The sequence below is a fragment of the Larimichthys crocea genome, chromosome X, assembly GCF_000972845.2.
Source record: "Larimichthys crocea isolate SSNF chromosome X, L_crocea_2.0, whole genome shotgun sequence".
Taxonomy (NCBI): Eukaryota; Metazoa; Chordata; class Actinopteri; family Sciaenidae; genus Larimichthys; species Larimichthys crocea.
Genome location: NC_040020.1, coordinates 17470032 through 17492843, shown reverse-complemented (window position 1 = coordinate 17492843; position 22812 = coordinate 17470032). Strand labels below are relative to the sequence as shown.

The following is a 22812-nucleotide window of genomic DNA, read 5'->3' as shown; positions in this document are numbered from 1 at the left end:
CAAGTGGGCGTGGCTTCAGCACCTTCAGCGGACAAGCCTCCAGTCCTGTCCTGGAGCTGAGAATACTTAGTTTTACCTGATACTGACACCTAATTTCATAAACTTGTCGATATTTGTAATCATTCAAATTTGGCTGGGTGGTTAACAACACTTTCTTCTTTGGCCCGACAAACTCAGAACAGATATTCATTCTTATGTTACACAGACTTTAAACAAAGGACATTCTTCAAAAACTCAAAGAACTCTAAAGTACGATATGTAGTCATCTTTGTGCATCAGGATCTGACCCCTGAAATAGAACCTGTGCCAAACCTGAGTGTGGGTGTGTTTTATTCTTACTCTGTCCATCTTGAAGTCATCAAGGCTGGAGAACAGTTTGGCCTTTCACTGTCTCCTTCATGCATGTTTTCTCAACCACTGCTGTTTCCTTCACCCAGGGGCGGATATCTCTGGCCTCCAACAGAAACACCAGCATGACCTTCCTGCCAGCATTCCAACACACACACAGACACACACACATACACAATACCACCAGGGTACCCACAACAGCAGAAAGGTCGACAGAAAATAGCATACGAGTCTGAGAGCAACTGAGAAACATGAAAAATTTAATGGAAAAAAAAAACTTTAGTAAAGATAAAACACTTTTTAAAAGTTTATTTTCAAGTCAACAGAATGAATGAAGAGAGGATGGTGGATGAGAAAGAGATACTGATCCGTGATTATCTGGGAGAATGCCAGGGTGAGCGAGCACACCTGCAGTCTGCAAAGAGAGAGAGAAAGAGAGAGAAAGTGTGTGTGTGTGTGTGTGTGTGTGTGTGTGTGTGTGTGTGTGTGTGTGTGTGTGTGTGTGTGTGTGTGTGTGAGAGAGAGAGAGAGAGAGAGAGAGAGAGAGAGAGAGAGAGAGAAAGAAAGAGAGACAGAGAGGAGGGAAGAGGAGGAGCAACAGTAAGAAAAGAGAAATACAGAGAGGCAGAGAGATCCACACACATCAGTTAGCAGCTGTGAGAAGACATAAGAGAGAAAGAGAGAGAAAGACGGAGAGAATAGAAACAGGCAGGAAGATAGAAAGACAAGAAGAACCTAAAGAAAAGAAAAAAGAACAAAAACTTTAAGAAGAAAGAGAAGCTGAGGGAGTTGTTGTTGATTGTCGGCTGGGAGTCAGTCCAACAGACTGCAGAGAGACTTCAGTTTGTTTGACTGAAGTCCAACATACAAAACCAGTGTGACTGGGAGTCTACTGGGAGGACAGACTGGTTTCCACCACAGTGAGCTGACTGACAAATACCATGGCTGACAACATCAACGAGGAGTCGGATTATAACCCGGGGAAAGATGAGCTGGACTGGGGCTATGAGGAAGGTAAAGTCATCACAGTGTGGAGGGATGCTGAGAAATGTTGAGGGTCCAGAGTCTGAATCCAAAACTTTATTTAATTCTATAAGTGGAGTGGAGACACATGTTGTTTTTTTCAAACTATAATTTTACTGTCCCCTCTTGCAGATGACTCTAATGCATCAATATTTTTACTCATGAAAACTTTTAAAGCTACAAAGTAATTAAAGTCATTAGAAAAGAAAATGGATGCAGCAGAGGTTTAAATCTTCCTGGATCCTACAAATCCCATAACACCACTGTGTATAGTCTTTTCTAGAAGTGCAAAGAGGGAGAGGCAGCTGGTTTCTTTGCAGAAACTTCAGATTGTCCAAGATTTTCACTGACACACAGACACAGCATGTAAACTTCATATAGCATACTGTCATGAAGTTATGATGCACTGACTTCATTTAGTTTGTGTCGTTTCACTCTGTCTTCTTTCTGCTGCTGCCTTCTCTGAGCATGGAGGGATGCACTGTGATGCTGAACTGTAATTCTTTCTGTGAGTATACTGAATGATATGTGACGCTTTGGACGCATGAATCAGACTCTAATGTATGGCATGCAGATATGAGCTGTGTCCTGTGGAAAGTTTTTAGAATCCATGTATGGATTCTGTATGGATGTATGGAGAATGGACATGACAGACAGAATAGTTAACATTTTAAGACATTTGAAGACTTTCTGCAGGACACATCTGTTGTTATATCTATATAAGGTCTTCATTAGGATGAACTCTACTGGTAAAAGCATTAACTGCAATGCAAAGAATAATTAAGCATTATTCCAAAAGATGATCTATGAAGAAAATAACAAGCCTGCAGCAACAGGAAACAGATCCTCAGAAGTCAGAAGTCAATCTGCTATGAACAAGCAACAACACATTTGTGTTTGCTGCAATCTGTACATGGATCTGGATCTGGATCTGGATCTGACTGAAGGACTACAGGAAAAACAAGAACTTTACTTTCATGCCCAACAAAGGTTATGAGCAAAACTATGAATGCATTAATAAATAAAATGTGTTGTGTATGAGGTCAAATCTTTGAGATACACTGCCGGGCAATAAACAGGTGACGAGGTAAATCTGTCATCTGCATGAGTTTGAGTTGTTTCCTTTCCCTTAATCTGCCACTGATTTTAAATCTTCTCTTTGTTCATTTTTTAAATATCAATTCAACTGTAATGGATTACTTCCCAAAATGAACATCGAGTCAACAGGCGACATAGTAACCTAACCCTGAACTTGAACCTGTGCACACATGTTTCAAATATCTTTGGCAGAATACAGAAAATGTTTTCCATATCACACTTCCATAACACTTCCCGTAGCGCTTTACTCAAAGATGTGCAGATGAATAATTAAACAGCTGTGAGAGGCAGATGCTGCAGCTCTTGGCTGCTTTCTTCTTCTTTGTTTTGCATCTCTGGAGTGACCAAAACAAAAGCACTTTGTACAAAATCATGTGCCTGAACACAACTAAGTCAATACAGGACGACCGAAGAGACTAGTCCACTCGTTAGTCGAGGGGCTGTAGTTACCTCCGACAAGTCAACAGGACAGATATTGTTCATGTTGTTGTCATCAGCTCCACACAGTTCAGTTATCCTTTGCAGGTTGATGTCTCAAAAGGATTTAAAGAGATATTCATCCTGAGCCATCTGGGAGTTTTTCCCAGGTATAAAGTGACACAAAAAGAGCAGATTCTGTTTAATGTTTATCTCTTCAGTAATCCCTTCACAATACAAAAAAAGAGAAAACACGAGGTCCAATGAGGTGTCAAAGATTTTAGTTCTAACTTGGGTAAAATGACAAGCTGTACAGATTTTTATGTAGTAGGAGTATGTATCATGTTTCAGCTTTAGAGTCACAAAAATAACTCTAAACGGGCTAAACAAGCTTGCTGGGTCACGCATGGTTAAATCTGTGATGCAGTTATGTTAACAGCATGGTGACAAATGATGAGCTGACAGTCTGTCAGTCAACCAGAGAGTCAGGTAGTCAGCCAGCACAAAGCAAAACTCATTCTATAGGCCTACAGGCACACACACAGCTCTTTCATGAGAGTCGTAGCTGCAGTGAAAACCTGACTACTCTCACTGAACTGTTGTCATGGCTTTAGTTGCTGAGGAAAGAGGGAATGTGACGAGTCCCCCCCTCCTCACCCCTCATTGCTATGGGGTGAGCACTGAATGAGTGTGCAGAGCTTTTCTGCTCACTTTCTGAAGGGACGCTGGGCTTTCCTGAACCCGATACTCTCCAAATGTGTTCGTTTCCTCCTTTTAAAATCTCTTTGGGCTCCGCACATCTTACAATGTTCTCATTGTTGCTGCTGCAGTGATTGTGGTCAGCGAAAAAGCTGAAGTGACTCCAGACCAGCGTGTTCCCTTGGTGTCACCTAGTATCACTTTCTCTACACTGTGTCTCTTCACTCTGCCAGGGTGAGAGAGGGTAAGCTGATAGCAACAGTGTGACTCTGCTAAAGACAGTTTCACCTCATGGTTTATGGTCAGAAATTCAGATAATACAATATCACAATGTCTTCTTCTATACAGATATACATGCGTAAGATCTGTCCTAGTTAGGCTGACCCCCTTTCTGCAACCACAACCTGCAACCTCAATTTGTTTTTCAGCACTTAAGACTTTATCCTCCTCTCTCTCTCTCTCTCTCTCTCTCTCTCTCTCTCTCTCTCTCTCCTCTCATTGTCACAATCACAGCAGAAACCCTGTTCACAGACTGGACACTGAGCAGGGAGGGGATGAATAGAGGGGTGCAGACGAAAAGGCAAAGGGGGATAGCAGCCTCATTTTAACTAAAGAGACAAAAGGTTAAAGTTTCTTTAAAAGAAAAGTCTCCTAGATTAGATTATACTTTATTTATACCACGGTGGGAAAATTCTCTTGTTACAGCAGTGTACAAAAGAGGATAAAAATAAAAATAGAAAAGGCAAAACAACAACAGACCAAAGTATCTTCAGCCTGTACAGTAAAATAAGAAACCAATAAACAAACAGACAAACAACAGAGTGTATAGATGTGCAAGAATGAGTACTAACGGTAAAAGTGGCATGATATAAATAATATTGCAAAAATAAGTGGCATGATATAGATAATAATGCAAAGATAAGTGGCAAGATATAAATAATATTGCAGAGGTAGTGTAATGATATAATTACGGTGGCCCTGAAGTGCAAAACACAACAGAAAATTCAAAAACACAATAGCAAATCATATAACACAACAGAAAATCAAATAACAGAACAGCAAATCATATAACACAACAGCAAATCGAATAACACAATAGCAAATCGAATAACACAACAGCAAATCATATAACACCGTATATAATAATATTAGAAACATAATATGTGTAATACACACACACACACACACGCACACACACACACACAGGAACTGGCCTCGATATAAATGTGTTTCTTGACAGGATGATGAAAATAGCAATGAGGTTGAGGGTAATGCACTGACTGTTTTTCTTTTTAAAAACAACCTTAAAGTCCACTTTTTCAGCAGCTTTCAGCAGTGTCACACTAAATTCAAGCAAAAATTTGATTTGCTATTGATTCCAGCTATATTTTGTTAATGCAAGCTGCACAGACAGAGGTGTACTTTACATTTCAGTTCATCTTAAGTGCAGAGTAGAGGTGGAACAGTGGAGGAAAGGCACAGATCTACACGTTAATTATAGTACTAGCAGCACTGATAATAAACTTCATTTATTTGATGTCTTATTTAGAGAGACACTAGAGGAACCACATCAGTTCCATCTGTGTGTGTTTAATACAGTAGTATAGTAGTGCATGCGATATGTTTAGACTATCTTATACAGTCCGGACGCTGGTGGAAATATCTAGCCGAGCTTTGTTAGCGACTGCGAAACGTCTGACTGAATTTAGACCATATGTGAGTGTTTAACATTTATGTCAAAATAAAATAAAAAAGTAATACATCGTGGTTTATCGAGCTGTAACCAAAGTGTCACAGTCTCACACTCAGTGTGAGGTTAGCGGCTTTTCACGCTTATCTTGCCTCTTGAAAGTGTTAGTGACAAAATTTCATGCTGACGTGACACGTTAGTAATTGAGGCAGTTTCAGAGAGACTTAGTTAGTTTACTTTGGAAGCTTTTTTTTATTAGTTTAGTTTGACTGAAGCTAACTGGTTCAACCTGCTCTCTCCTCTCGTGACATAAAACACCAAAAAGTCGAACTTTCTCTGTTCAACACACAGACATCTTGCATGTCCGTGTAACTCCGTCACTGTTTCTGTAATGGAAGACAGGTCCATGGACATACTATTGGTAATTCTGGCTATACAGTAATAATTTAGTGTCATCATCATACATGTGCATTTCCCGTTTTAGTCCAAATGTCTTCTATTAAAAAGTTTTATTTAATCACGGGACAGTTGAACATGGACACACTTGGTCTATTAGAATTTAAAACCCTGAATACAGCTCATGCAGCATGCACAGTTATTAAACTTACTAACCTGCCTATATTAGGATATAAAGTCAGAAAGAATTATTCAAAGGTCATATTAAGAGATCATAATATTGAAAAGATTTTCACACCTAAAGTAAATACAGACTCAGCACACAGCGATGATATGCTGTGACAGACAGAACCCTCCATACACGAGCTGGATTCCTCTGAGGTGGACCCTGGCCCGGCTTTTTGGATTCTACATTAACGTCAGTTTACGGGTGTGGTAGACTGTCCTGTTGTGTCTGTCTTCCTGTGTTATTGTTTTCCACTGAGGTGTGTCTGTTTGTTTAAGAGCGCTTAGCACCTGCATTACACCTGTTTTAACCTGCTGGAACTTATATTGGAGACTTTACCGTCTACTGCAGTGAATGTGATTATCTTTGATCTGTTATCTCTCGTTTTTCATGCAAATATCCTAATTATTTAATGGTGTCAGCTTGGTATTTCTCCATATTTTCCTATGAACATAGTTGTAGCTCTGTATTAGTTTAAAACCAGCTCCACTTCCACACCAGCTCTCTCGGTTCAGGTAAAGTTGCTGTCTGTACCTCAAGACCTGTGGTGATCATGATGAGCACTAAAACTTAATAATAATAATCTGCCCAGATCCTTACAGGGCAGACAGAGACAAACATGTTTAACATGCACTAGGTCTACATCTCAACATTCATCATCCATTTTTATTGTGTTTTATAATCATATGATTATATATTGTAATATATTCTTTCTTGTATACACTATGTTGCCCTTAAAGCAATTTGTGATTTTGTCTGTGAAAAGCGCTGTACAAATGAGTTTGACTCACTTGCTGCTTAAACATTACTGCATAAATATATAATCTAATGATATAATAGTAAATGTACATTATATAAGTAGATATTCTACATATATGCTCGTAAACACTCAACATTGACCATTTTTACTGTTGACATTTTTCTGATAATACTCATGTACCTTCGCTTATGTAATGTTGTCAACGCAGAGTTTTATTTGTCACAGAGTATTTTTACTCCATTTAGGGAAAGAACCTGAATATGACTGGTGGCGTGATCCCCGGCTCCTCCATGTCGAAGTGTCCTTGGGCCAGATACTGATCCGCAAATTGATCCAATGCTGCACCATCAGCGTGTTAATATGTATGAATGATTAGCTCCTAAAAGCTGATGAGCAGTTGCTGTCAGTGTGTAAATGGGTGAATGAGATATAAAAGCAACTTGAGTGGTCAGAAGAGTGCTACAGTCCATTTACCATTATTTCCTCCACAACAGCTTGCATGGCTTACAAGATGACTAAATGGGATATTTTGGACTGTGATTATTAGTAGACTATGTTTTCCATATTTTATCTGTACAAACATGAATATAAAGGTCAGTGTCTCGTAGTTACTGTACGGTTATGTTAGATCATTTTGGTTAAGGGTAGGGTATGAATTTTATACACACAGATTGTAGAGCAGCTACATGACACCATGTACAGTGTGTTACATGTAATGTGTTTTGTGTGTGTGTGTGTGTGTGTGTGCCTCTGTTCACTCAGGTGTAGAATGGGGACTCCATTTCCCAGCAGCCAACGGGGAGTACCAGTCTCCCATTAACTTAAACTCCAGGGAGGCTCAGTACGACCCGTCCCTCCTGGATGTCGGCTTATCACCAAACTACGTGGTGTGTCGAGACTGCGAGGTCATCAACGATGGACACACTGTCCGCATAATCCTCAAGTCCAAGTCAGGTGAGTACCTGGAGACGTGGACACAGTCAGTACTCTCTACTCAAGGTGGGGTCAGCCATACTAGAGACATATTTAACAATCTGGGAATGAGTGAGACATTTCATTGTTATTTGTGAAATCAATTTGTCCCACTAGAAGTGGGACTTTCACTTTCTCTGACCGCTTTAATCTGTCACATACTTCCTGTGTGCTCCGGGTTTCCTGTGCTGTTTCCAGTGGTTACCGGGGGCCCGTTGCCTAGTGATCACGAGTACGAGCTTCATGAGGTTCGATTCCACTGGGGCAAAGAGAACCAGAGGGGATCAGAGCACACCGTCAACTTCAAGGCTTTCCCTATGGAGGTATAATACAAATTACACATACACACACACACACACACACACACACACACACACACACACACACACACACACACACACACACACACACATACACATACACACTCTGAAATAAGGCCATGACCATGGAGTTGGGTGTACTCTCAGAGCATAACAACAGCCTCTGTGAGATAACCAAACACACTGTTCATGTGTTTAGACTCCTGGCAGTAATACTGCAGCTTGTTGGTTTTATCTCAGACATCTGAAGTGGTGGACTGAAATCTTTGTGTTTGTATGAGTCTGTGTGTCTGTCTGTAAACTTCAGAACAATGGGCTGAAAGAGGATCTGAAAAGATGATGAGGTACCCGTCAACAAAAAGTCACTGTTCCTGGCTATATATAGAGGAGCTTGTAGGCGTACTTTTGAACTTTGGTGTCACTGCTGCGCCTGACGCACCTTGGGTATGACTGCGTGTGAAGTGTTTTTGGTGTATAAAGATTAGGTGTGCGGTCACCCTGCTCTGATTAGCCCCAGCTGAAGAGACATGACCACCTCCTGGTCAGGGCTTCCTGGAGGACCTCGTAACATTTGACAAAAGACTGTCTCTTCACCTCACCTCCAGTCTTAATGCTAAGCCCGGCTAATCACTGCCTGCCTGCATCCAGCTCTGTACCTAAAGCACACGCGTGACAATGCTATCAATCTTCTCATCTAACTCTTTGTCAGAAGTGAACGTTGAACTGATCTTTTGAAAGGTCCTGATGGTGAACCCAGGAGCACGCTCTCAGACTTCTGCGTTCTGACACATAGCGTTTGACATTTAATGGAAATTTAAGATCAAAACTGAAACAATAGAAATGTCAGAGCTGCTCCACCTGATAACTCATGCATCTGCTCATTGTTTCATTTTCCATCACTTCACTCATGGGGTCAGTGTGTAAAAGACTAATATTGAACTATTTCCTCTCAAAGGAAAAGGACGCATTAATCAGTTAACTACAGTGTGGTATGAAAGTAGGCTCATAGAGTCTAATGCCAGCTAATATTAGCACATATTCTATAAATAAAAAAATAATTATTATTTTGTCTTTTTTTTTTAATGTAACTATGTGAACCACTTATATTTAATTCTATAGTTCAGTAGACACAACACATGTTGTTTAAAACTGAGTGCTAGATTGTTGGTTTTCATCTTTTCATGGAACTTGTTGACCAAAATAAAAAATAGCCAGCCTCATTCTTTAAAACTGGCATACAAAGTGAATGTTTTATGGGTCAAGGTTACATATTTCAAGAGTATTTCAATTTGAAGGCCTTTTGTAAATCACACAATAAATGCTCAATGGGAAGTCTCAGATGAAACTATTAATAACAAGGCTGACATCACAGAGATTTTATAATATTTATAGCTTTCAGTCTTATCATGTACAGATCTGTGATCTGGTCTGTTTCGGGGTCAAAGTCGTACACTCTTGTACATTCACTTGACTTAAGAGCCCACAGTCAGCCCCAGCTGATGCTTTCTAACTCCCTTACTTACCACTGTTCAATACACCTGTTTACAACAATGGCCTCTCAAACACAGGTTGTGTTCTGTTGTCTCTTTGTCTGTCTGTAGCTCCATCTGATTCACTGGAACAGCACACTGTTCAACACTTTGGAGGACGCTCTCGGGAAGAGGAATGGAGTCCTCATCATAGCTCTTTTTGTGCAGGTAAAACATCCACATCATGAACCAGCAGGCTGGCATACCAAAGAATGGTCGTGGACTCATGTGCAAACACCAACTGGAGACTGAATCTCTTATTGTAAAAACACGAAGGGAACGTGCAGTGGAGGTGGGGGAGTCAGTGGTGGGTGGTGGTGACAGGAAGTGCAGACGTGAGACAAACAGGCTTTTCCTGAAGCACAGGCAAAAACACAGGCCATGATGTTATCGCTAAGGAGACAGGAAAATCTGGAAAGTTTATGCAGCATAACATGTAAAACTCCTGTGAGGTGACACTCCCCAACTCACATTCATCATTTCAAAACACAAATTGCAATTTGTCATTTTGAGATAACAAAGATTTGAAGTGATGAAATGTATGTACAGCATGTGAACTGAACAACAGAGTTATCAATTGTCAAATGAGCAATTTGATTAACTTTATTGATATTTTATTTGAAACAATGTTGCTCTGATCATCTGGACTTTGGGTTGACCATATATCATTTACAACATCTACCTCCAGCTTCATCATTTACCGTCAAAACATTTATGTAGCTTCAGCCCAAATGTCATTAAAAAGACCAACAACCACCCAGTTTAGATGAAACCACACTCTCTTCTGTACGATGAAACAAATTCATTCATCAATCATGTCCATTTTTATTATTATTAGTCATTTTTTGTTACTTTTATCCTTGACGCCACTTTCCTTAAATGATAAATGACAATTCCATGTTGTGAATGCTGTATGTAAGATGGGAAAATCATCATATCATGACTGTTTTAACCAAATTGGCTTTAAACTTGTCAAATCACTTGATAATTTATCACTCCACTTTTGAATTCATGTCCATTTCCATGATTTCTTTTCATCTTAATCAATTTATTTTTGTCACTTCCAGCCCTTATGCAGTGCACCTTGAAGCTGTCTCTAAATCCTGCCAGTCAAAGAGCATCTGCAGCTCGACCTTGACCTTGTATCTACTCGTGATATACATCTGTTAGGGTGCCAATTCTTCAGATACCTTGTGGTAACTGTAACCTTTGTCCAGGAGCAGATATCGTCAGGTGGTGCACAACCTTCACTGAGTGTTTCAGCCCAACACTTCAACAGCTGGCCCAACTGGCTTGATAGATAACTTCATCTGACTGCCAACCATCAGTGTGTAACTAGCTGTACTAGTCAGTCTCACTAATAGCCACTAATTAGCAACCCCATCTTCTATGAGTTTATTCATCATCCCTTGACCTAAAAAAAAGCACGTGAGAGATCCTGTAGACCTGCACTCTTACACACACACAGTGTGTAAGAGGTGATCAGGCGGGCTCTCTCTCATGGTGTTTAGGTGGCATGAGCCCACAAGGCTCAGCAGTGTATCCCTGCAGCCCAGTACCACACCATCTCTACCTGCACCCACACTCAACACAACCCTCTTGAGCACATAACAACCACCTAGCAACTATGTCAAACTCCCTAGCATATTGTTTTGCCCGGGGGCATGCAGATCAGCACACCGACAAAAACAAACTCACTCACGCTCACAAATGATCCTCGACTGCAAACAATACAGCATTGCACGACTGTAAACACCAGGTAACACCATCAGCTAACAACACCTGAGCCAACCAGCTGAGAATGTGTTAAGCTAACAAGAATGTTGAGTTTACTAGCACGCAAATCATATGCTAAGCTAATCATTACCTGAGCCACTAAATAAACCATACAGTGCTTCTCAGCGACCCCTCCTTAGCAACCAGCACATCATACTCCACTGTTATGGAGATACAGTGACAGAAAAAAAAACTGAAATAAAAAAAAATAAAAACAAATTTCTGACATGACTATATATATATATGGTTAAAATTAAACTACTTTAATACTTGTTGAATTTGTATGTCAAATTCATTTAGTTTGACAGGAAAAAAGTTAGAATATATAACCTGTCATTTTAACACCAGCATCTTCTATTACCTTCATGAAGGGAGGATTTATTGCAGGCCTGTTGTATTAGACTGCAGCATCTCTTCATATTTGCATGTCCATGAAAAAATCATCAAACATAAATTGGATCACATGGGTTCAAGGTGACAGAGGTAGGGTGGAGGACTCTTTTATATTGAGTCTGTGATTTAACTGATTAGTAGGAGAACAGAAAGACTCATATTAAAGGTACAGTGCTACAGTTTCTGCATCAGCTGGTTTTGATTGGATATATTTTGCTGTCAGCTCACAGCTAACAATTATTTTTAATATAATTTAATCTGCATTGTTTTTCCAGTAATAGATTTGTCTCTATGAAATGTTATGAAGTCTTTTGTGGCTCCAGAGAGAGCTTAAAAACAAAACTCAGACTTCATCATTGTCTGCTACTAACAAAACACACCTAATAATCTCTGACAAGTTGCATTGTGGACAATGGAAGAAATAAAACTTAAATGTAAAAATGTAAAAAAATGTTTTGCCACCTATCACTGTCTAGGGACCTTTTTTCAAAATATACCATACAAATATACTGTATGTGTAAAGTCTAAGAGCATGCAATCATATTTCAGTTCAGTTTTCAATGCTGAAATATGTCTGTAGTGAACAAAAAAACAAACTGGCTTCTTTTGACACTTATTCCAATATTCCTATTATTTTGACCACATGGAGAGAGAGAGAGAGAGAGAGAGAGAGAGAGAGAGAGAGAGAGGTGTGTGTGTGTGTGTGTGTGTGTGTGTGTGTGTGTGTGTGTGTGTGTGTGTGTGTGTGTATTTTGGGAAAAATGCATGAAAAAACTTGAGTGAAAAAATAATTTCCCCCTTGAGGGATCAATAAAGTATCTACTCTACTCTATTCTATTCATTAGTTTTATCTAGGTGTACCTAATAAGCTGTAATATTTTGGAGCAGAACTAACATTGTGTGATTGACAACATAATTAATAAAGTGATTGTAAAACATTTGAAAGTATCTGCATGTGCGGATCTCTTCAGCACGTCAGCTGCCTCAAGGTGTTTTTCCTGTGCTGTTTTTTCCTAAATCAGTAAGCAGATTCATTCCTGGTTAGCTTGAACCAACATGTGTTTGATAAAAGTTGGAAACAACCTTTTGCTACATTCCTATGAAATGACTTTCAGACTAAATCGGACCTTGGTTTCCCTGCTGGGAAAACCCTTAAAATCCTGGAATGGTTTCTAACCTCACTTGAGAGAGATCTGAGTCACACCAGCTGAGGAAATCACACCCAGTGAAAAAAGTTCACGTTCTCCTGGTCTCACCCCAGATAGCCCTGAACCCCTGAAGGCACAGTCTAAACACAGTCAACCTCACACGTCCTGCTTTTGACAGCTAAATTTGCACTTCCTGTAAGGACATGGCAATTCTAAACTAATCTTTTTAAAGCAATTTGGACGTCTTTAGAAGATACACTGACTGATGCACACTGAAACCTGTAATGTGTGTGTGTTTTTTTTTTACCAGATCGGGAAGGAGCATCTGGGTCTAAAGGCCATCACTGAAGTTCTACAGGACCTGCAGTACAAGGTCAGAGTAAGAGATCAGACTGTCAGATGAATAATCACATTGTCAAATTGAATACATTAATAATTATTGTTGTGTCCTGCTTTTTCCATCAGGGGAAGAACAAGATAATCCCTTGCTTCAACCCCAACACTCTGTTACCTGGTGAGCAGGTTTGATTACAAATTCATAATCAATCCATGAATCCTTGTGAAGAAGGACTGCAGACTGAGTTAACCTGCCATAGCTAACTCAAGATGGTAGCCTGCTGGGTCACTATCATCCTCCCATCAATCCATTCATTCTCATGTCGATCACTAGTCATAGAGTTAAAAGTTATGGTTGGGTTTATTAAATCAGTTAATTGTTGTATGGTGGGGAATTAAGCCTTTTATAACTCTTAGTCACTGTGTAACACCTTTGGTAGTCCTCCTCAACTCATTAGAAGTTCTTCCTTTAACATGATGGTCTCTAGAAAAATATAGACTTTATCTTTTTGCATCTGGCATTTGTTTGGTTGACTTTGCTGAAGTGGATCTACACTTTTGAACATTTAATGTGGTCCACCATGTTCAGTCAGTCACTGAGTTAATGCGTGTTTGTATGTGTCACCAGTTACTTTTTCACTGCAGATGCCTGAAAGAAAGAGACATTCTCTTCTAAGAGAGATCTTGAATAAAAAGGTTCAGTCTTTGTTGGCTCCTGAGCTCAAAAAATCTAGATATTTTAACAACTTAGAACCAGATTTCAAATAGAACTTGCTAGAGGAACCCATTCTTAGTTAGGGGGCTTATTTCAAGAACATGGGTGCCTTAAACACCCAACTCCTGTAAGACAATACTACAAAATGATACATTCCTGGACCACTCTACACACTGTGAATATGAAGATCAGTCTCACTATTTCAGAAAAGTGGATTATTTATGATTTGATGTACAGTCAGGGAATAAAAGCTGCTTCTCTGACTTCAGAGAATCTCACATGAAATGTTTAATCTGCCCTCAGATCCTTTACTGAGAGACTACTGGGTGTATGAAGGATCTCTGACCACGCCACCTTGTAGTGAAAGTGTGACCTGGATCCTGTACCGCTACCCTCTCACCATCTCACAGTTACAGGTAAAGCACATGTATGTAACAAAACCTGCATAGATGCTCATACTAACCACAGCAACAGTAAGTCAGTAATCAAATAACTTCTTTTTTTTACTCATACAGTCAGTTACGCTGGAAAATATAGCTATGGCTGTCGACAGCTGTATTGTCATCGTTTAAGTTCCACTCTCTCTTTTTCTTCATCCCATCCAACATATAATCAATGTCAGGATCTTTTGTGGCTTTCATGCCAGCCTGGATCACTAACCCAAGGCTCTGTGGCATTCACTGCAGCACAGGAAGCCTCTACACCCACTGCCAATCAATGAGTCACATTGCTTTTAATAGATTTAAACTTTAATTCAGCCTTTGCCTAACTCGTAGCTCTTTTCAAGCAGGTTGTCGAGGTAATCCTCTGACATTTATCCTCACTGCCCTCTGGCCTGCTGACCGTTTGAAATGCTAACAGAAAGAATGACTTCTGGCTGTCATCCCGCCTCAGACTACATCCAAACCAATGTGCATCATTCTACCATTCCAGCCACAATGGGGACACGCACATTAGTCAACATCACTGTAAAGATGCCAGGGCTAGTCAAAAGGGTAATTTTGTCCCTTGGCCCGATGTTAGACCAGAAAAATGATAAAAACAGAAAAAAGAAGATGAAACATGAAGCAGATGAACAGAGGACAAGAAGCTAAAATTGAAATGAAAGAAGGCGGGTGTTGTTTAGCTCAGTTGGTAGAGCATCCACGCCATGTACAGAGTTCGGATCCGACCTGCGGCCCTTTGCTGCATGTCATTCCCAATCTGTCACTCTTCAGCTGTCTCTATACAATAAACTTGAAAAGGCCAAAAAAAAAAAAACTATCTTTTAAAAAAAGAAATGAAAGAAGGTCTTTACTTGAGTTTTGACCAAACAGAAAATACAGTATAATGAACTGACATATGATTCCACTGGATTATACTTTGATCATCCTAAATGCTAATCAGCTAAAGCTAATCCTGCTGCTGCATTGAAATCAAATATATTTTTGGTACTTGTGTGGTACAGAAATGGAAACAAATGTCACTGACAACCACATTATCTGATGGGCTATAGTAATACACACAGTATGTGAACTTAAAGACAACAGAGGTTCTAAGAAGTCAGGTTGGTTTTGTGGTTTGTGAAAACACCGCTTTAATGTGGATAGAATGCTGAAAAGGAACAGAATAAGTGCACACCGTGACACTGGCTCTAAATACTGTATATCTATACCTCATGTGTGCCTTTCAGCAGCCCTGCCTTTAAGGAAGTGTTTCCTTGTCACTGTCACCACGTGCTTGCTCATGGTGGGAATTGTTGGTCTCTAATATACTATTATAATGAGTACACTCTGGAGCCATATACAGTATATAAATTGAACTTGCATGTTTCACAGTGAAAATCTCTGAATTATAGTCCACACAGCTGTACTTCTTCAGGATGTTTAAAGACTTTCTGGGAAATTTTGGGAGAGTGGCATTACTTTCATAAAAAGAAATAACTACATTGTCTTGAATATTACAGGCAGTCAGTGTTGTAGTACTCGAGACTGGTCTTGGTCTCGAGATTAGTCCAAGACCACTTGTCTGGCACAACGAGGACTCTCGATTTTATTTCAATACCGGTCAAGACCACAGCTGTTGGGATATCAGCAGTGTTTCCCATTAATCACCTAATAATGTCTAACTTGTCCCACCACACTTTCATAATTAACTGATATTTTTACACTTTAGACGGAACATAAGTTTCACCTTTACTTTATGGTGAAGTGACATTGGCGCACCGCTGAAGAGAGTAAAAGAAATGGGGGTGAAAGCGGCTGAGAAACAGTTCAGAGTTGTTCTACAGTCTGTTTTATAGAACAAACATCTGTGTGGCACAGAAAACTTAAGAGAGGACAGGATAGTTCAGGTCAAGGTTTAACCACAAGACCATGAGCCAACAGCTGCAAAGTTCTTCCAACAAACTCAGGATTTTATTAGGGTCATTAAAAAAGAGAATTAAATATGAACTAGTTCTAGTTTTTGGACTGTGAAACCTATGGCTGATAAAGCTGCCAACGATCAGTGATCGGCCTTTATATATTAACCAACAAGTATTCAGCCAAGCCAAAGTATACATACTATTTTATATTTGAAAGGGTAACCTAAGTTGGCTATATGCTGTCTGGTCTTAGTCTTGAACTGGTCTCAACCCCTAAAGGTTATGGTCTTATCTCTTCCTCGATACACTCTGCTGACCATCAGTGTCATATACTGTGGGGGAGTTCCCACTGCTGAATGAACACCAACAACGGCAAAAGTGTTTTTAAAGCAGCAGCAGGTCTGCTTACCCAGAACACACACACCTCCAACATCTGGCTATTGGCAGCTTAAACACCAAGACTGTGCACACACACACATATGCACAGTTGCTATGCCTACGCATTTTGCACTTTGACATGGCTGTAAGTCCTCCTTCTGTAAGCCAATAGACCGACAGCACAGGAACCGTCTTACATGTTTGTTTTGGATGCTGTAACCAGCTCGATGTGCACTACATGTGTGTGTGTAAAAATGATAATATCTGCACTGGCCACTTTAACACATGAACAGGATGTCAGATTTTGGATGTTAACTTTTTGGAGTGAGCAAGAAAACAACAATGTTGCCATCTTGTAGATGACCAGATAAGTCAGAAACCGCACAGTGCTGGGCAAATACAGTACAAGGGTGTTTGTTCACCCATCTGCCAGGCGTTCTTTATACAAATGCTGTGTTTCAGAGTTTTCACAGCTATGAAACCTGCCAGCTGTCTTGAGATGATCATGTTTCATTCCCACACTATCATTATATCATTACAGGGTCTTTGTTTGTCATCAGGGACTCCGCATGGGTCCTGCTCTTCTAATATTTCCCCGAGCACTGAAAGGTTTATCATCAGAGTGTCCGACAGATGAAGCCCTGAGTGTACAGCAAATATTTAAAGTTAAATGGGTGCTTGAATTATGCTGTGTATCTAGCCAAAGGGCAAAAGCCATGAGTTTAAGCAAACTGTGTTATGCAACCAACACTATCTACCTCTGTGTCTATGTATCTATCTGTGGTCATTTGTTCAGGGTTGTCAGTATTTAACTGTTTTATGTGTGGAGCCTTAAAATATGAAGCTGTGACCTAGTTCAGCCTCTAAAATTAAACCGTTCCTCCTCTGTGCGTGCAGATTGAAGAGTTTCGTAGGCTGAGGTCACATGTGAAAGGAGCGGAGCTGCTAGAAGGGAATGATGGGTTGTTGGGGGACAACTTCCGTCCCACCCAGCCGCTCAGTGACCGGACTGTTCGGGCCGCCTTCCAGTGACTCTCACTTCCACTGCCAACTCAGAAAAACTATGGGACCTACAGATACAAGTACAGAAGGTAAGAGTGATACAATGAGCTCTGCTCGGTTTTAGACTTTAGATGGAGCTGCTTGGTTTGTTAAGTGAAGCCAACCAGGAAGTGTCTTTCTAATGGCCAGCAGGGGCAGATCATCTGGCTGAAACAATAAGGTCTCATTGTATTGAGTCTAATGGAGAAATTAGCCTACTTTTCACTTCATTTATGACCTCAGTAAACAGTTTTCTCATGAGTTTATGGCCTTAATCTCCAGTTTAAAGTCTTCTTACACAGACCATGATGTTTATTGAGTGTGCCTGAAAGAGCACACTCTTTAAAACCTCTCGGGCTTATTCTTATTATTATTGAGTGTGCCTGAAAGAGCACACTCTTTAAAACCTCTCGGGCTTATTCTTATTATTATTGAGTGTGCCTGAAGTACAAATGTCCCAGAATATACTATAAAAGGGGCTATAGCACGTAATGCCAACATGGTAAGCCAGTTAATGTAGCTAGTTGCTTCAGCGTTAACATGCTAATGCTAACATGCTAAATGCTAACATGGCAAGCTAACAGCTAATGTAACAGACAATGCTAACAGTTATGTTACGTTAGCCATCAGCGTTAACATGCTAATGGAACAATGCCCAATGCTAATTGTTCGCACATCAGCGCTAACATGCTAATGTTAACATGCTAATGCTAACATGCTAATGTTAACTGTTAGCCCATCAGCGCTAACATGCTAATGCTAACAGCGAATGCATACATGCGAATGTTAACATGCTAATGTAACATGCTAATGTGAACGCTAGCCCATCAGCGTTAACTGCTAATGTTAACATGTTAATTTATCATGCTATGTTAGTTCACGCATCACCGTTCAAAGCTATGTTAAAGCTAATGTTAACATTTGTTCTCACGTATGTTAGAACATGCTAATGCTTTGCTGCGGATGAGTCATGCGAATCGTCAATGCCATGCCAACATGTTAATGTTAACATGCTTAAAGCTAACATGCCAATGCAACATGCTAATGTTAACTGTTAGCCCATCAGCGCTAACATGCTAATGGTAACATGCCAATGTTAACTGTTAGCACATCAGCGCTAACATGCTAATGCTAACATGCTAATGCTAACATGCTAATGTTAACTGTTAGCCCATCAGCGCTAACATGCTAATTTAACATGCTATGTCTAACATGCTAATGGTAACATGCTAATGCTAAAATGCTAATGTTAACATGTTTAATGCTAACTGCTAATGTACTGCTAGTGCATCAGCGCTAACATGCTAATGCTAAAATGCCAATGGTGTTTTGCTAGCCCATCAGTGTTAACATGCTAATGTTAACATGCTAATGTTAACATGCCAATGTTAACTGTTAGCCCATCAGCGTTAACATGCTAATGTTAACATGCTAATGCTCTAACATGCTAAAATGCGAATGTTAACATGCTAATGTTAACATGCTAATGTTAACATGCTAATGTTAACTGTTAGCCCATCAGCGCTAACATGCTAATGCTAACATGCGAATGCTAACATGCTAAGGTTTAAACATGGCTAATGTTACCATGCAAATGCAACTGTTAACACATCAGCGCTAACAAGCTAATGCTAACATGCTAATGCTAACATGCTAATGTTAACTGTTAGCCCATCAGCGCTAACATGCTAATGCTAACATGCGAATGCTAACATGCTAATGTTAACATGCTAATGTTAACTGTTAGCCCATCAGCGCTAACATGCTAATGCTAAAATGCGAATGTTAACATGTTATGTTAACATGCTAATGCTAACATGCTAATGTTAACTGCTAGTCCATCATTGTTAACATGCTAATGCTAACATGCTAACTGCTAGCTAAAAATGCTAATGTTAATTGCTAGCACGTAAGCGCTAGCTGCTCCTGTGTCTAAATAAACATGTTAAAAATGACTCTTTGAGGTGTGCTTTTTGAATACAGACCCCGCAACAGCCACTCGTCACCTCAAATTTCTTTTCTAGTACTGAATTTGCTGAGCAGTGTCAGAATAATTGTATGGGACGACGGGCCAGAGTCAGCCACTCAAAATTTCTTTAGAAATTTTTCTAGTTTCCTCTTCGTTCTCCGTGTTTTTTTGGTTCGCTATCTCCTCCAGAGTTTTTCGCACATACACAAAACGGGTATCAAACGACGGCTGGCCGGGAATCTTGGCTATGTCTTTTCTAAGGTTTCGGCAAACGGTTTTGCCAAAAATCCAGAAAAACAAGCCAAAAAATGAATGGGTGTGTATTGCGAGAACTTTCCAGACCTAGTGGTGATGTCAGTAGAGTGGAGAGGGGAGAGAAAATCAGTGAAAAAATAAAACGGATTTCACTACCTGGCCTCAAATGCCCCACTTACAGACAATTCATCTAGAAGTAGCAAAATTTGTGTATCACACATTGTGAAGCGTCCTATATAGTTTTGGTCCTATGGCTATTGATCGACTACTCCCGCCAACAGCCTCATAGACTCCAATGTTAAAAAAGAGCGAAATTTTCTGGAGAAAGGCAGAAGTAACGTTTCTCTCTCTTGCTCCTAGGGCACTTTCTTCATTTATCGACACAAAACGAATATGTAAAACGATCAGGAAGGTCTCATCGTGCCTCAGGTTAAGCCGGTCAATGATTGGAATTACGGTTTGGCCAAAAGTCCTTCCTTTTGAGAGGAGTTCTCAGCATTTTCTCTCAGTCTCTAACTGACATCTAAAGAGTGCAGATCAGCTGCTGCTGATTAGGTCTGGTTGCTGGCAACCTCAGGCCTGCTGAAGGAGAAGAGGGGGGAGGGGCCACCAGAAGCCGAGCGGCAGCCATTGTTAGTTTCTTGGCGTCTTAATGAGACAGCAGACAGCAGCTAGCTGCGTAACAGCTATGATAATTACCATTAGCCCTAGGAATTAAATACATGCTAATATTAACATGGTAATGCCAACATGGTAATGTAATTGCTAGTGCATCAGCGTAACATGCTAATGTTACAGTTTAAATGTTATCAGCTAATGGAATTGCTAGCATCACCGTTAAAATGCAAATGCTAACATGCTAATGTTAACATGCTAAGTGCTAAATAAGTAATGATAACATGCAGCGCATCAGCGCTAACATGCTAATGCCCACCATGCAATGTTAACATGCTAATGTTAACATCAATGCTAAATCTATGTTAACTGTTAGCCCATCAGATGCTAACATGCGAATGGTAACATGCCAAAGCTAACTGTTAGCACATAGCGTTAACATGCGAATGTAACATGTAATGTTACATGCTAATGTTAACGTTAGCGCATCAGCGCTAACGCTAATGTTAACATGCAATGTTAACATGCTATGCTAACATCGTAAGTAACAATGCAATGCTAACTGTTAAGTTAACATGCCTAATGTAACTGTTAAGCTATCAGCACATCAGCGCTAACATGCTAATGGTAACATGCTAATGCTACTGTTAGCACATCAGCGCTAAATGCTAATGCTAACATGCTAATGTTAACATGCTAATGTTAACTGTAGCCCATCACGCTAACATGCTTGGTTAACATGCTAATGTAACATGCTAATGCTAACATGGCTAATGGCTAACAATGCTAATGTGAACATGCGAATGTTTAACTGTGTAGGCCCATCAGCGTACATGCTAATGTTAACATGCTAATGATAACAATCAATGCTAACATGCTAATGTTAACATGCTAATGTTAACATGCTAACTGCTAAACTGAAATTTGCTGAGCAGTGTCAGTAATAAGCATGGGGACGACGGGGCATAGTCAGGCACACTCAAAATTTGCTTTAGAAATTTTCTAGTTTTGTTAAATTGATGCTGCCTATTTAAGTAAAAGAAACCATAAAGCAAGTATGCTTAGGGTTGTCGCTGCGTTTTGTGAGTGTCCATCTAGCTCAACACACCAGGCTCACAAACGCAGATGTCAACTGATCAAACTGTCAGTGATGATCAATCTGGAATCAAATTCAGTTACTGCATTGACCAGTTCTTTCCTCAAATGTGTTCACAAGGAGAGTTAGTTAGTCTGGTTTAATCTAGAATATAAGAACATTTTTGACCAGGCAGATGACATTTTTTCCTGCGTGAAACTGAAAACAATCAAGTGCAGTTCAACTCCGCAGGACGTCAGCCACCAGCGCCACACTCTTGTCCAGATATGCACTGTCTGGCTCCGAAAAACACAAAATAGCGAGACCATAAGCCAATTCAAAGGGTTGCCCCGACATCCATGGTGACATCATGCTTAGTTGTTAGCATATAGTACATTAGAGTAGCTGGCCGTAGCTGCGGATAACTTTATGAAAAATGTATTGCTCTTAACATCATTACAAAACAGCACATTTGGCGGCTGTAAAAACCAAAACAACAAGCTGAAGGAGGCTAAAATGCTCTTCAGAAGCTGAATGAAATTGCAGATTGGGTGAGTAATCTCGTGTGTTCATCATTAAGTACTACACCATTTGACTGTTATATGAGTCATTGAATTCCATGTTTAATATAAAAACCTTGATCGTACTAAAATGTGTCCACAATTTTGCCTCAAATGCGCAACAAAACACATGTTCCGGCTGATTTTTTAGTGCATGTTCAGGCACATTTTCCTCTCAAGGGACAGACTTTTAATGGGAGTAGGCATGCTGGTCCCCTCGAGGATTTGGGTCCGCTGAAACCACAGTGTAAATGGATCAGCCTGAAAAAAACGCGGTTTCATTGTACGAATCTGGGACTAGACCTATAGACAGTAGATGTGTAAGGGAGACAGATTTAGTGCGGCAGAAACTTCAGAGCTAGAGATGATGAGGAAAGGGTAAAAAATAGAGTGAGACTAAAGAAAGGGCCAGAGTTCAGAAGGGGTCGTGATATTAAGCATTGTGTTTATTTGTACAAAACACATCAGGGAGTGTTTTATGTAGCATTCGTTCGTTATCGCTTCTCATAGTCTATGCTCAGTTAGCCTGGTAACACATCATAATGTCAGGGACAGGGGACAACACAGCCTCTGCCATGCAAGTAAATGATCTACTTTGACCCTGTTGTGGCATCAGTAACTTTATCTCAAACCTACACACTCTGCGGCACTAGCGTGCATGGTAGCAGTTAACAGTACAATCTTGTACTTCTGTAATGTGGGGAGGCTTTCAATAGGCAAAAAAAAAAA

General features: G+C 40.1%; 1 protein-coding gene across 2 annotated transcripts; it reads left to right on the top strand.

Annotated features, from left to right (window-relative positions):
- Positions 1 to 930: 930 nt before the first annotated feature.
- Positions 931 to 17665, top strand: ca8 (carbonic anhydrase VIII). 2 transcript variants are annotated; one of them, XM_019266723.1, is made up of 8 exons: positions 931 to 1362; positions 7426 to 7611; positions 7828 to 7952; positions 9551 to 9646; positions 13106 to 13168; positions 13261 to 13309; positions 14150 to 14262; positions 17466 to 17653. In XM_019266723.1, exons 1-8 carry the CDS (start codon positions 1290 to 1292, stop codon positions 17598 to 17600), a joined length of 840 nt encoding a protein of 279 aa, XP_019122268.1. In that variant the 5' UTR covers positions 931 to 1289; the 3' UTR covers positions 17601 to 17653. The 2 variants fall into 2 exon arrangements, with proteins under 2 accessions (XP_019122268.1, XP_010747533.1); XM_010749231.3 differs by having other exon boundaries at positions 932 to 1362; positions 7420 to 7611; positions 17466 to 17665.
- The last annotated feature ends 5147 nt before the right edge of the window (positions 17666 to 22812 follow it).

Excerpts from the sequence above, each read along its gene's own strand:
- ca8 (XM_010749231.3), top strand. The coding sequence starts at position 1,290 with ATGGCTGACAACATCAACGAGGAGTCGGATTATAACCCGGGGAAAGAT. Across the intron at positions 1,363-7,419 it reads GGACTGGGGCTATGAGGAAG|GTGTAGAATGGGGACTCCAT; the intron begins GTAAAGTCATCA and ends CTGTTCACTCAG. Across the intron at positions 14,263-17,465 it reads TCACCATCTCACAGTTACAG|ATTGAAGAGTTTCGTAGGCT; the intron begins GTAAAGCACATG and ends CTGTGCGTGCAG.